The sequence below is a fragment of the Tachysurus fulvidraco genome, chromosome 2 (genome assembly GCF_022655615.1).
Source record: "Tachysurus fulvidraco isolate hzauxx_2018 chromosome 2, HZAU_PFXX_2.0, whole genome shotgun sequence".
Classification (NCBI taxonomy): domain Eukaryota; kingdom Metazoa; phylum Chordata; class Actinopteri; order Siluriformes; family Bagridae; genus Tachysurus; species Tachysurus fulvidraco.
In genome coordinates this window covers 36,769,522-36,784,608 of record NC_062519.1, presented here as the reverse complement: position 1 = coordinate 36,784,608, position 15,087 = coordinate 36,769,522, and the positions used below count along the sequence as shown (strand labels likewise).

General features: G+C 40.6%; 1 protein-coding gene across 1 annotated transcript in view; it reads left to right on the top strand.

The window, feature by feature from the left end:
- gli2b (GLI family zinc finger 2b) overlaps positions 1-15,087 on the top strand; it is an 82,936-nt gene that overhangs the window by 39,271 nt on the left and 28,578 nt on the right. Inside the window, exons 3-4 of the mRNA XM_027163742.2 lie at positions 6,250-6,355; positions 13,976-14,169. Coding sequence (XP_027019543.2) covers positions 6,250-6,355; positions 13,976-14,169 — 300 coding nt within the window. The remainder of the gene's footprint in view (positions 1-6,249; positions 6,356-13,975; positions 14,170-15,087) is intronic.

Genomic DNA, 15,087 nt, shown 5'->3' with positions numbered 1-15,087 from the left:
GAAAGTGCTTGAGTGGAACTTGTCGGTGGTGATGTGAGACAAACCTGAACCAGCTCTGGACAGCATCATACTCACATCCTGCTTTATTTCCAAGCTTCACTCAAGGCCCAGAAGGCCAAAAAGAGCATCCAAGGGCATGATGGACAAAGCTAGCATAGCTATATTCTGATTGGTCAGAAGGTGTCAGCAGATTGAACAGTGTTAATAATCATTGATTATTTTCCTATAATAACATGCATGTTGTCATGTTTAATTCCTTACATACAGAACACGTCAGCTTTCTCATCTCTAATTCGCACCTTATTTACTGTGCACGAAACACAATGGATAGTTCTAAGGTACTATTTTTAGCTGGGATGCACTTCTCTCATGCCCCCCCGCTCTTTCTAAATGAGTTGGGTCCTTGTTCAATTTACAGCTGTGCCTGAAGAATAATTTGAGCGCCTCTGGGCATGCAGTAATCCCCATCGCCCCCCTAGCAAGGGTTCCACAGGGCTAATATGAATGTAAGCAGGGGAACACAGTGACAGCACCCACAGTACAAACCAATTTAATGTATCGTTTCTTAATTATCACTCTCATTCATTCACGCTCAGCACCTCTCCCCTATCTCTCTCTCCCACTCTCTCTTCTGCATAGCATTCCTTTTATCAAAAGCTCCAGTCTTAAAGATAATAAACTTTTGCTTAAAGGTAATTACTTAATCTGGACAAACTTGTGTGTTAAGCAGAGCTATTAAGAGCAGCAGCGATAAATCAGCAGGTAGAGGGGGCTATGTGATTACAGCATGGTGTAATCAGTCTTTCGGACCCTTGCCGTCTTAAGTACCTAAATTACACAAACAGCATGCTAACAACATGCCGTGGAAGGAGGAGGCCTGCCATTTTCTCTCTCTCTCTCTCTTTCTTCACATTCTTATCCAAAGCACGATGATGCATGGTCCTTATTAGCATTTTTACCCAGATGCAGCTGAAGGACGCTGATAAGTGTCGCCTTGCTCTGCCCTTTTGCCCCTGCAGCTGCGAAGCCTAGGCTGGACTTCCTGCATTTACAGCTCAAACACATTTTCGGTTGTAACTCTTTCCTCCTGTGGACTTCACGGTCACTTTTAGCTGAGCACTTTTATTAAAAAAAAGTCAGCGCATTAAGTCTCAGACATCCGTCTAACCCTGCGATTCAAACCCACAGAGGTAATGAAGATGCTATATCCTGTAAAAATGCTTACTTACTCACTTAAATAAATAAATAAATAAACAAACAAACAAATAAATAAACAAATAAATAAATAAATAAATGTTTTTTAAAAAATAATAGGCAGCTGTGTAATGACCTGCATGCTGAGACTCTGAACCTGCCAGAGGCCCTGCGTTACCTTGGCATGTCCCAGAATGCTTTGCGACATGGGGCTTGGTGGTGTGTAATGCTTGGCATGATGATGTGTAGTTAAGCCTCTGGCCAGCTTGTTCCAGAGGAATTTCCTGTCTAATTTCCCCTCCTGCTTGTCTGGATAAAGACAGAAAGCCTTTTAATTATGTTGCCAAGGACTGGCCTTCTCGGAGGATCATTACGCTTATTGAGCACTTCCTATAAGGTGGAACCACTTTAGCGCTGTAGATCCAAGGATTAGGGCTACACAAAGGCAATACTTGCCTGTTTGTGTGATTTAAATAGTTATAGTTACAGTAGAATAAACTATTTAATATTTAAAGGCTTTGTTAATGCTTAGACACAGTATATGAAGAATTTTTATGTAGTCTAGTTAAGCAGGTTTGATGAGTTTGGGCTCCGCAGGGAGCTGAGATTAAGGACTAGGGATGTAACTGAATGAACAGAAGATGTGTTGTATACATAAACAAATATAGATACAAATAATGGTACACCTCATATCAGAAAAGGTTCAAGTGACTTGAAACAAATGACTTTCCTGCAGGAGAGTGACTGGTGAAACATGTAGCACACAGTACAAAGAAAGAATCATGTTCAGTAGCATGGCATGCAAAGTTCATTCATTTATTCATTCATTCATCCTTAGTAACTGCCTCTTCAGGGATGAGGAGGTTATATTTTAGAAAATCCGTTGAATTTGTACAAAAAAGAAAAATAATAATAACTGCGTGATCGAGGTTAGAAAAATTGTCCCACACACTGCTGAAACCAGTTAGGAACTTTAATGATGTCGCTGAGGATGAGGAAGTCAGAGCCAGGACTCACAGACCATGCTGACAGCGCTGGTTTCTTTTTACCTCTAGGGCTTTTTCTGGTGTTTTGTGAGGTACAGTGTTTTGGTTCGTATTTTAAAAACAGCTTCTGTTTCGGCAACGCCAACTTTGGTTTTAAATCTAAATACAGACACAGATATCTGAAGCACTTAACAGATCTGGTTAGTGGATCACGTAAACCCCTATTGGGTTAGGGTCAGGGTTAGCCATGACTTTATTTCCATGCCACTGAGCTCCAGCTTAAGTCTTTCCTCAAGCTCGTTGAGTGTGAACGAAAGGCCTCCAGCTCCAGCACGGTGCCCAGGACTGACTGTGAGAAAGTGAGTCCATTCCCTCCAGATGCTAAAACAAATGTTATCACCCAAAGACTAATAGATGTGAGGGCCTGAGCGTGGACCCCCAGGGAACCCAGCTCACTGAAGCAGGTAAACGGCGCTCTTGAACTCTCCAGAGCGCTCGCCTTTGTTCTCCCGGAACAATGAAGCTGTCCATGTGATCGAATAACCCAACCTGGTGGATCCACAGACACGCACGGAGAGCCGTAACGTACCAGAGGCCCAAGCCTCCTCCGGGGGGCGGCAGATCCGAGCCGAACGGCCCCTAAGAGGCCCAGACAAAGAGGCTGACATGAAAAATGTGACTTCTGGAAATAACACTGCTAATGCGGATAATTGAGGCAGCGTTCTGATGAATGGTGGTTGTGTGGAGAAATGTGGAGCCTTAATGACAAAGAGTGGGGAGGGTTTTAATGCTCGTTAATACTACTTTTTAAGCTTGGACAACAGAAAACCGGCTTGGGTCTGATTACAGTGTCAGAAATAAATGACTAGATTTTCTTGGCCTTATGATATATATTTTTTTAAAAACACTTGTTTATTCCAAACAAAAGCTTGTTTTGTTTAATCAAAAGAATACTGCTGTTTTTCAGTTTTCTGATAAGGAGACTAAAAAAAATATGGTCTAACTTATGAAAGCACCGTAAGAAATGCATAATTTTACTTATAGCTGTTTTCATTAGCACGGTTTGCTCTAGCTGAAAAGTCACATGAACTTTCTGTATGAATCCCATGGAAAATTTACATAAAACGTCAAAATGTTATGTTTCAAATAATTTAGTGCACGTTTTTTATATATATATATAAAGAACAAGATTTTTTTTTGTGCATTAGGGCATTCATGTTTTTCTACATGCATGTTGTGTTTGTTAATTAATCATGATTAACTTATTTGTGATGAGCCTATATATCATTGTTATGAGTATATATTTTATATCATCCCCCATATCGCATTCTGACAGAATTGCTATTGCATGTGTGTTTACATTCATATGATATCACATGAGATTACTTGATTTCTCACTGCACAAGAAGTTACTGTGTAACTACATATTTAAGCTGATATTAGTCCCATAATCAAGAGAGAAACAGAGAATTCATGTGATTATTCCCGGTCGCTCCCATCACAGCTGATGTGTCTTATTACAGAGTTTGGTACACCCAGGTGTGTTTAATCAGCTCTAGTACATTTGCGTGTCTAATGAAGGCGTGTACGATTCTGTTTCTACGCTCTATAAAGTGTTCTGTTTCTACGCTCTATAAAGTGTTACATTTCCATTTTTCTGCTTCATTCTCCCTTCCTTTTCCCCCACAGTGGTTCAGTTTAAGATTGGCAATACATGCACTCCTTTGATTAATCTTAATGACTTGTGGTGAGTTGTGTTGTGTTGTGTACAACTCGTGTCATTACTAGAACTAGTTCATTCTTATTTTGTCTCTACCAACTCCCCAACCATATTCACCCCCACCCCCTGCCCCATCACCCCTCCAATATCTCACTCCCAGCATTAGCTAAGGGGCATTAACCAGGACCGGGAGCTGAATGAAGCTGTTTGCGTGCATCCACTCCACAGCAGAGCACACTCACATTCAGCGCTCTATTATAGTGCTTTCTTGAAAAAGAGCCCCCTGCCCTTTATCATGGGACAGAGAGGCTGAAGAAAGCATCAAGGCCTGGGTTTAATCACATGACCCCATTGTATGGTGTAGCATTGCTTCTGCTGGGAGGTTGTGAAGTGACTGTGGTTTAATAGGAAGCTTTTCAGCTCAAAGGTCAAATCTGAACGCTGCCGTACGTAGTGCAGTCTTAGCGTAGTGTTTTTAACAGCTGCACACGGTTATTGTTGTGGTATGTTCTTTTCTGAATGTCAGGTGCGTTTTATGGTGTTTTGCATCAATTAAACCTGACCAGGGGCATTTTCCATGACAAACGCTGTAAAGAGAGGCAGGATGACTAAAACAAGTCACGCACCAACTCTGCAGCTTTGAGGCTCAGCTAATCACCGGGTTGTACAACAGTATAAACATGAAAGCCTGTTGTGTAATTATGGCAAACCAATTATACATTGTAAAAGTTGGATTCACTCTCATGTGCTATAAGATATGCACACTGTAAGGTTTCTCTGTAAAGGTATCTCAAAACCCACTTTTCAGAGGCTCTATGGCTCTGAACCTTGTAATAAGTAAAACCCAGCAGGTCTTACAAAGCTTTTAGATACAAACCAGAGTTAACTGTGATGAGACCCTGAGAGAGGAAAAGACGAGATGGAAAAGAAAGTCACGTCCTGGCATTCGGTCTGGGCTTGTCCGTCATGCCATCACGGATCAATCAAGAGGAGAAAGATGGAGAGTGCTGACTCATACCACTGTTGAGTGTTTGGCCCCCTTGAGGCCCTCCCAGGCTCCTCGGATATAGGTAATGATCCGTGACCCTTGACCTCTCCCAAACTCCCACTCTTTCTGAAGAATTTTAATACAATCCAGAAACCATCAGAGGCGAGCCTCATATCTTTCGTTCTCATCTCCTGTCTTTTAATCCTCCATGTCAGCATGTCATCCTTTTACAATTAGTCCCGAGTGCTAAAAGCCTAAGAAACCTGATCTGTGGTGCTGGTGCCAAGTGAGTCGAACAGTGGTGTTAATGTTCTCATAGAACAAAGTGAAGAGAAAAGAAAAAAGCAACAAAAAAAAGAGATAGAGAAAGAAATAGGACTTACAGGAACACTGACGCTAATTAGAAACAAAACTCTGTAAAAGACTTTAAGACTCCAAAAAAACCACAATGTTATGGCACTAAAAACAAACTTGGTCCTGCAAAAGATCAACTGCGGTGTCTCGTTATCACAACAGCTAATGAAGGCCCGCTTGGATTTAATGGGCCATCCCGAGCCAGGAGAGTATTTATTACAGGAAAGCGTTGATTTTGATCCCTTTTCATTCCAAATAAAAATTCCCCACAAAAGCAGCCATAATGAAGAAAATGCCTGAGCTCATATAAACGAGCTTGAGCGTCATGCGCAACGGCATTGCCTAGTAAAAAGTTGCTAAGCAGTGCACACACTCCTTATTAATGAGGCTGGGTTTGATTTCAAAGGCATCAGAGGGTTTTCTTCTGTTTCTACCACTGCATCTTTTCATGATTCCTTTCGAAAATAAATCTCACATATCCTTTTTTTTTCCCCTAACAGAGGGGTTTGTCCTTGTTTTGGGGCCATTAAGATGTGGGAATGTGGGTATTTGTGTATGAATGTGTGTGTATGTGTGATCGAGGAAGGTTGTGTAGTCTGCATCACTACAACAGGCCAGAGCAAAGCTTCTCCCCTGCTGTCAACTCCGGTTTGTGTCGAGGCCGCGCTTCTCCTTGATAGCGTCCATCATTCCCGCTAGTTCAAAGAACGTCTGGCTGCAGGTCTTTGTCGAAAGCCCAGTTGGATATCTTTTATGTCTAAGATGTAGGATTTCATAGGATGACTTTGATTATTTATTTATTCCACTTCTCTTGTGTGATAGTGCCAATATTTTACACGAAACTGCTCAGCCTGCTCTGAGACTCGACTTTATTGTAGAGTGGTTGGCTTTGAAAGTTTTTTCTTTTTTTTCCTCTTTTTTTTGAAGTTTTCACAGATTTTTTTCTTTCTCTCTCCCTCGATACTTTTCTCTCTCCGTCTCTCTTCGTCTTTCTGTCTTGTCTGCAGGGCCTCATCATATATTCCCGACTTTCCACACACCGATCCCCATCGACATACGTCACCACGAAGGAAGATACCACTACGAACCTCACGGGCTTCACCCCTTGCATGGGTAAGTAACCATGTCTGTGTACTCTGTCTCTCACTAACCAAATAGCTAGTTCAGGTCTGAGTCCCAGTGAAAAGCCAGAAGCAAACCCAGTGCGCTTCTGACGTATGTCTGAGACCGTGAAGTCATCAGAATCAGGTTTGACGGGGCAGATACTCAACAGATACGACTTAACTCTAGCTCTGTATTCTGACTAGCATTTTTCCCTCCTCGAATCACTGATATATTTTCCCACATTGAAACCCAAGACAATGTGTAATTCCCCAGTCATAGGCAAAAGAAATATCAAAGACAGACATCTACTTGACCACTGGCACTTACAAACATCTTGAACATTTCCTTTCCAATCTACACTGTGCATGGAGATTCTCAGTGATTTGGCATCTCCCAGACTCCAGGAGGAACATGCTGGCTGACATTCTCTTACAATTAACACGACTTTTTTCAGTGATTTCATCCTAGGTCAGGACAGCACAATGTTTTTTATTCCAGCATAACCAAATCCTCATGGTCAAAAATGTTGCCCTAGGCTTTGACAGTAATATAGGGTAACCTTGAGACCTCAGTCGTTCTACACGTCCCATATGAATTTCCAACTCTGAGCTTTGTGTTTGTACAAACTGAAGTGGGCCAAGCAAGTTTCGAAGTTGCACTTTGTTTTCAGTACTGTACATTCAAGTCAAACTACTTTATTTTCCCCAGCCAGAAACGGGGTCTGCCTCTAAGGCAGGTTTATCTTAAGAAAGGGGCCGAATAAATCAATACAATCCTGGAAGTTGTGTTCTTACATTTAAATTCACAGATTTTGATGGTGATACATATGGTGTGCCTGGTAGCAGGGAGCCTATTCATCATAAGCAGTTGCGAGTACAGGGTAGGGGGATGGACGTGTCGTACTACTCGGCTACCTTGATTAATGTGATGTGATCTTGACAGTGGACCCCTAATTCATCAAGGCTTTGATCTAGCTGTCTTTCCCTCTGCCTGTGCCAAATTCATCTAATTACAGGGACGTTGCGCAGCAAATTAAGCACGGTGTCGCCTGTGGCAAGCCAAGCCACTTTGTTACAGTCTCGGCACACCGTGTCAGAGGTCCCTGCTCTAATCGTCTAACATGACATCTCCATACAGTGCGCTTCATCACTGTTTGCATATACCATAATGAGGCCCCTGGTTATTTTGTCAGAGCTGTCACCCAAACCACGCTGGGAAACTTTGGGTGCTTTTTTTCCCTGCAAGAGAAACGTTTGCTGCCTCTCCGAGTGGCTGGAATGACAGAGGATGGGGTGATTCATCTCACGAGTGGAACGGTGGAGCACTGTGGGAATTCTCGAGACAGAGAGGGCCGGGGGCTATGGAGTGCGCCACCCACTTGTCTCATGGGCTGATGCACACGCGTTGACACACACTTCCCGTGCTCTGCGCCACTCAATGAGAGAACGCAGCCAAAGGACTAGACACTGCAGAACTGTAGACAGGGCTTTGAACTGAGGAGAGAAATGTAGCATGATGTTTGATAGAGCTTTTGCTATTTTTACTGGAGACCTCCAGTAAGCTTTGTGAGAAATGGTCCAAAGTGTATTCAAGCACCTTAAATTAAAAATCACTTGACAGTAAAATGAATTTTTTAAACTACCTCTGCAAGTGTGCAGTTAATATTACTTGATCAGTCTGGGACTTTTAAACGTTCCTGGGCTTTTTCAGAAAGTGTGACCCTCTTGTTCAACAAAAACCCTTTATGGATTCTATTATGGAGGGACACATCAAATAACCTTTTAGTGTAATATTAATTAAAATAAATATCTGTTATCCACAATTATAGGATATAATCGTAAATACACTTGATACGATACACCATAGTAAGTAAGAAGCAGATTAAACTAAGAAAGCTCAGATTTTCCCACATGATAAACTAGAAATCGTTTGGAAGCCTGCAGGACTGCTCCAGCACTAGGCATCATGGGCTTATAATGTCTTATTTACAGTATATATTTTATATCATCCCACATACCACATTATGACAGAATTGCTAAATCGACATGGTAGTTATTTTTTAATAAGGTGTTACTACAGTAAATACCCTGAGGCACTGACTAAAGCTTTTAAAGATATTTTATTGCCACGAGGTACTTAACCTGTGGTAACAATTTTATTCTATTACTATTTTATTGTAGTTGATACAGAGTGAAATCAATCGAATTAGACCATAGATATACCGTTAGCCCACAACGACCTTAAGGGAATTCTCTGAGTGAATAGACTTTTTCTACTGTTCCCACCAAATCATTAACTCAAGGTCATGTTTTTAAGTATGAAATTCCCACAACATGTTTAATCTTCGACTCAAGATACTCAGTTCAAGCATGTGACTTTAGTATCTAGTGGTTATATCATGATGACTTATAGCCATTAGTTAATATTACTATTAATTTTGGTCATGGCACAATAGATCAGGGTTAATGATGGGAAATCAAGAAATTCTAAATCTCTTCTTTTGTTTTATTCATATATTCATTTTACAACTAAATATTGCTCAAAGTCACAGAATCAAGAGACATTTTTGTGTTTTTATTATGAAATGTTACTTGGAGTGAAATGCAGTTTAGGCTTTTTCACAAGCCTGATAATCTTCTAGCAAAGGAGTTCAGCGATAAATATGAACACATTTCTTATTTCATTGCGTGACTCTGACTTAAAATATGAACGTTAAAATATCCCAAAACATTTCCTGAATATCCAATTACAAGTTCTAAAATATTCGGCTACAGAAAATCTTTTTTTTATTCAAAGTGTGAAATAACATAGACCGGTATTACACACTCTTTGCCACAAGTGCTGCCTAAGTGCTTAATGATGTGTGCAATTTTGGAAATTTACATGCGTTTAACTCTGTATACGCATCTCTGTGTAGTTGAAAGTAGGTGTGTGTGGACTGTGAGTGTACTGTTGGAGTGTGGTAGAAGGTGTGATTTATCTAAATCAGACTGGTGTCCCCTTGCTACAGCCGTGCCTGTGCCACACTATGATTTATCTTTGTCAAAAAAAACAGACACACAAGCACACAAATATAAAGTATAATCTACAAGCATGTGAAAATATCTATATGTCCCAATTTATATAATATAAATGCAAAGCATGTGATACGGACATCCGCTACTCCGTACTGAGATATTTAAACCCCAACACGGTGTGAAGATGACACTCAGCGGTGCCAGGCGCTCACATGATGTAGCTATGGATGATCCTGACCCCTGTTGCGTTTGTGAATGGGTATTAAGGCTGAGGCTCAGGCCTCCATTAGCCTGAGAGGCCAGACAATGGGCTCACATGGGCACCTGACTTCCTGGCAAATGCCAAAACAGGTGCACTGTCCATCTGCCAGGCATGAATGCTACACCAGCACGGGCACCTGAAACAATGTCCTCGTCCCAGGAGTCTGGCAGAGCAGCCCGTCCTCAACAATAGCCTGGCATCAAAAGCTCAGGAACAAAAAAAAAAAAAGAAACCCTCCATCGTGTCTGCGTTGTTATTAGATGGGGCAGTGTTATGACACAGACTGATTGCTGACTATCAAAACCAAAGCTGTTTGTCTATGGTGTAATTGCAGTGTGCTTCTGTCATTACTCTCAGTGGGAAATATCAGACAATCCAAAAACATGGCAATTAAATCGCAAAAAAATATTCCACAACAGTCTGAATTGTCCACATAAAGGTATCGGTCTCGGAGGTGCCAACTTTGCTCAAAAGAAAACCATAGAAGGCAGAGAAAAGGATTTAGTTAGTGCTTAGTGTGGACTTGTGTACAAGATGGCAGAATTATTTCTCCAGGTGAGCACCAAGTAACAGGAATAAAGCAGTAATATTTGTTATTACTACTTCTTAACAAATAGCTCTATTACTTTTCCAACCAAAGAGAAACATCCCCACCTTCATATTCTCTAATGGCTTGTGTAAAGTTCACCTAGATAAAGTCAGTGCAAAGTGGGAGTAAATGTGTGTTTATGTGCACTTTCCTCTTCAGAGAATTACCTTTTCTGCTGGATAAAATTCTGTGCTTTTGATCAGAGCCCTGCTTTTTCTGAAAAAGCAAATTCTCTGCTACATTAAGAAGACAGGGTTGAGTGGAGGAAAATTGTGGAGCTAACCAAGTTTTGTAATAGCATAGAGTTCTTTAGCAGGAGCTTAAAAAAAGGCTTGGATTCTTTTGAATCATTTATTATTCTGAACTTATTCTGACCATGTTTGTATATGGACATCTGTCCAGTTATGCCGTATGTGTTTGTCGAACATTTCATTAGAAATTCAGGCCTGGCACAGTTTCCAGTTTATCCCAAAGAATTTTGGTCGGCGAGCCGCTTAAGTGCTTCCACTTCAGCCGTGACACACCATGTCGTTATTGAGCTTGCTTTGTGCACAGGTCCACTGTCATGTTGGAACAGGTTTGGGTCCATTAGTTCAAGTGAAGGGAAAAAATAACTTTTTTTATCTGTAAACTGGTGTTTTATCCTGCCATTGGAACAGAAAGCATCTTATCGGATGTTTTCCACTATTTTATCGTCTGGTATAAAATTAGTCAGGACACTTTCAGTGTGAGATGTTTTTAGGATAACCTAAACAGAATTTTAGTGGTTAAAGATAACATTCACACTATTATACAGAGCAATTTACATCTTGTCTCATTTTATATAACTTAGCAATTGAAGGTTAAGGGTCTTGCTCAGGGGCCAAGCAATGGCAGCTGGGTGGACCCGGGATTCGATCTCAAAACCTTAAAACACCACAAAGCTACCACATCTCCTAACACCACAACACCTTCCTGGTTCTTGACACTCATGAACATGCACTTGGGGCATCTTAGAAAGATTACTTTAAAGATTAATAAACGTAATATGTTTTTTGGATTTTTTTTTTAAATATTTCCAATAGTAGGCTATGAAAAAACAAAATCCTGGTGAAAAACTACAAATTATTAAAGCGCTGAGTGTCTTTTTTCATAGGAGCCATTAAACACTACGGTGGAAACCCCAAATTAGGTGCAAACTCCATTTTTGGCCTGAAATAAATTGGAATGAATGTTAGACATTAAAAAAGGACATTCTAGACCATTTTGAGCTTCTAACTTTGTGGCACAAGTATGGCTCTCACAAACTAGTTTCTGATGTTCTGTATTTTCCTGGTGTTTTGTTTCAATGCCTAGATTTGATGCCCAAATAACTTGAATTGTTTCTCTTTGTAGAAAACTAACCACTAATGCCGGGAAAAGCTACTGTGATTTTTAATTTTAGGAAATGAAATCGGAGTAATTTGTAACAGACCTGATTGTGTTTCCTCTTTTTTAAGAATTTCAAACTTAAAATGATACAAATATTTATTTTTAAAGTCTCTGCCGGTTTATTCGTTGACAACACACAGACTAATTCAAAACACTATTTAGGAAATGCTTTTTTGCACAACACTCTCTCAGTCATTTTCCAACATTAAAATTCAAGTGATCGTGTTGTTAAAACAGGGTGGAACATATCCCAGCCACTAATGACTTACTGGCTAGGGACCAATTTAATAAAGTTTAATGATGTCAAGCAAGTGGAAAACGTGAACAGACGGGATCAGTTCATCGATACAACATGTCTACTGTGTCAGACAGTTCATAAATCGAGATGCATTCCAGGCGAAGAGCTGAATGTCATCATTCTATGACAACCCTGAGATTCCTGAGAAATAGCGAAGCTTTTGCATTGGAATTGGGCTTTTTTTTCTTCTCGTGTCTCCTGGACGACTGTCAGATGAGATGAACCTATCTGTAGACAGGGAAGTTTGATGGAGTGCCGGGTGCTGGACTAGAACCCGGTAAGTTTGCTCAAGGCAGATAAGATCATTCTGAAGCCAGATCTGTTAGATCACATCCATACGGAGGATGTTAGATTAATGTTGTTGAGGGGTTGGGAGGCTGTGCCTGGCTCTGTGAGTTTAGCTGTCTGGCATGCAACACTGGAGTCTTTTCAGTGTGTCTAAGTGTATGTGCAAACTGGAAGGCTTCAGGAAAAAAAAAATGTAGAAGTCTGTGGCCACTCAGTGGAAAGTGAACGGGTTCAGGGCAGTCTCATACCAGTACAGAAGTAAGGACAATGAGAGATTCTTTCTTGGTATCACTGAATCATTAAAATCTTAGTGGATAAATGTCAACTTTAATAACCTGAAGAATCTTCCTTATGTACTTAAAGGTACAGCCAGTGATTTTTTTGAGAGGGACTAAGAGGGAAAAAAATATAGAATAATGCATGCAAAAGATTCACAGCCAGCTGTTTTTGTCCTTCAGTCTGAAGGGGGTCCCAAGAAAAGGCTCTTTTTCTATGAGTTTGGGCCAATTGCTGTGTTCTGACACTGTTGGGACCGAGCATTCTATGCAAAACCCAGCCCTGTGCAATGAAAAGCTAATAAAACAGCCCAGGAGACATACAGGCCTTAAACGAACAGTTTCTTTCATTCCAAATGAATATCCTACTGCTTCTTTGTGTGGTCTGGGAAGCATCAAAAAGACTAGTGGGGTTGAAAATCAGCCTCAGCTAAAGAAAGAATGAGGTGAAGGGGGGAGTTGAGTGACTGCAATCCCTGGCTGCCTTAACTACAGTGCAATCATTTCCTTCTCAGAGTGGGGGAGACGGAGAGGCAAGGAGAACTGAGATGCTTTGTGTAATGAAGCTTGGCATCTGAGAAAGCTCTGTTGCTTTTGTGAGTTGAAGAGCTGATATCAGAATCGCATGTATTTTTTGAATAAACCCTTTTTAATCTAGACATCTCTGTAAAACGACATTATGTCAAACCAAATGTAACTGGATCAGGGTTCTGGAGGGAGGATTTTACAACCATGGCTGATAAGGATAACGTGTAACCAGATATATAGGCAACTTTTTCATCCTCAATAGTTTCTCTGGTGCCCATTCATATAGTCTCAAAATACATTGACTTCAATTTATAATGATCTTCTACTTTAGCCTATTATCTGGTGAAATAAAGGAGTCAGATAGAGTAGTACAGAAACTAACCAAAAGTACCCATGGATTCTCAAGTGCAAAAAGGAGACCTTTTAAAAGTTGGTTGAGATTTGATTGTTCAAACAAAATAATAAGCTCCTAAACAGTCCAGCCATTGGACCATAATTGACACTCAATAGTATGGCCCTAGAGCTGCCGGGAGTATCACACAACACCCCCACTGTGCTCTTGCATGTTGAGTCTCAATCTAAATCCAAATCTTAGCCCGAGACCAGCAGACATGACCTCATGTTATTTAATGAAGCAGAGACACAGCAGATCGGACTACATGACACAAGTTAGCTTTCATTCAGGATGGGACTTGGGTCTTATTGCTGTTATGTAGAGAAGATTGCCTCAAGCTGAAGAATCAAACATGAGCTATCATATGCCTCAGTATGTGCCTGACCTCTCCTTGGAGAATTTTACCAGAGCATTGAGTAGTTTTGATTTTTGAAGCTTCCTATGACACAAAACAATCATTCTTTCTTGGCCCTAATTGTTTGCAGATGATGTTTAAAGATGTCACTGGTCTTATTAGAAATTATTTTTGGTGCTTATTAACCAGCATCTTCTGTTTTGTTTTTTACAGCGCTCCAACGTTAGGCAGTCCAGTTATCTCGGATATATCCCTGATCCGGCTCTCACCAGGGGGCCCGGCTGAGTCGCCCTTCAGTCCCCCTCACCCCTATGTCTCACCCCATGTGGAACACTACCTGCGCACAGTCCACAGCAGCCCAACACTTTCCATGATCTCAGCGGCCCGTGGGCTTAGCCCTGCAGATGGTGAGCGTGCACACACACACACACACACACACACACACACACACACACACACACACACACACACACACACACACACACACACACACACACTTTGAATGAAATGAGTATAACTTTTTTTTGTTTGTTTCTGTTTAATTCAGTCGAGTTCTTGTGTAGCCAACTTCAATTTAGTCCAATTAAATCCGATGATTTTATAGTGTAGCTGATTTGAATCCAGTTTATGGTTTTAATTCATATTTGTTGTTGTGTAGCTATATTTAATCCAGTTCAGTTTTATTTTGTTTTAGTTTAGCTGGTTTTAATTTGGTTCTTTTATAGTGTACCTAGTGTCAGTTCAATTCAATTTGGTAGCTAGTCTCCAGTCAATTCAGTTCAGTTACAGCATGTAGCATAGCAGATATTTTAGTCCATTTGGTTCTGTTGTAATGTAGTTGGTTTCAGTTCAGTTCTGCTGCAGAATGAGCCAGTTTCAACTCTATTTAGGTCAGCTCTATTGTAGTGTGCAAAGTTATGAATTAAGTTCATTTCCATTGTAGTGTAATCATTTTTATATCGTTTTCATTTCAGTTTTAGTTTTGTTGTAATTAGTAACTTGTGTAGCCAGTTTACATTTAGTTCTATTGACTTGATAAATCTATTTAGCATCAGAGCAGTTTTTCCTTCATTCTGGGTATGGGTATTTTGCAACTGCAATATATTATGAATTTGTTAAACATACCAAAAGTAGAACTTTCAGCTTTTCTAACCGCACCATGTCCGATAATGCCTGTGGGAAGGTGCTAAAAACAAGTAAAAAGCTTGCAGGCAGTTAAGCTTTCTTTCTCACTGACTCTTCCATCTTCAGAGCTGAATTACAACAACAGGTGAACAGGCCAAATAGCAAATAAATCACTTTTTACAGTCTGTCGACAGTAATGG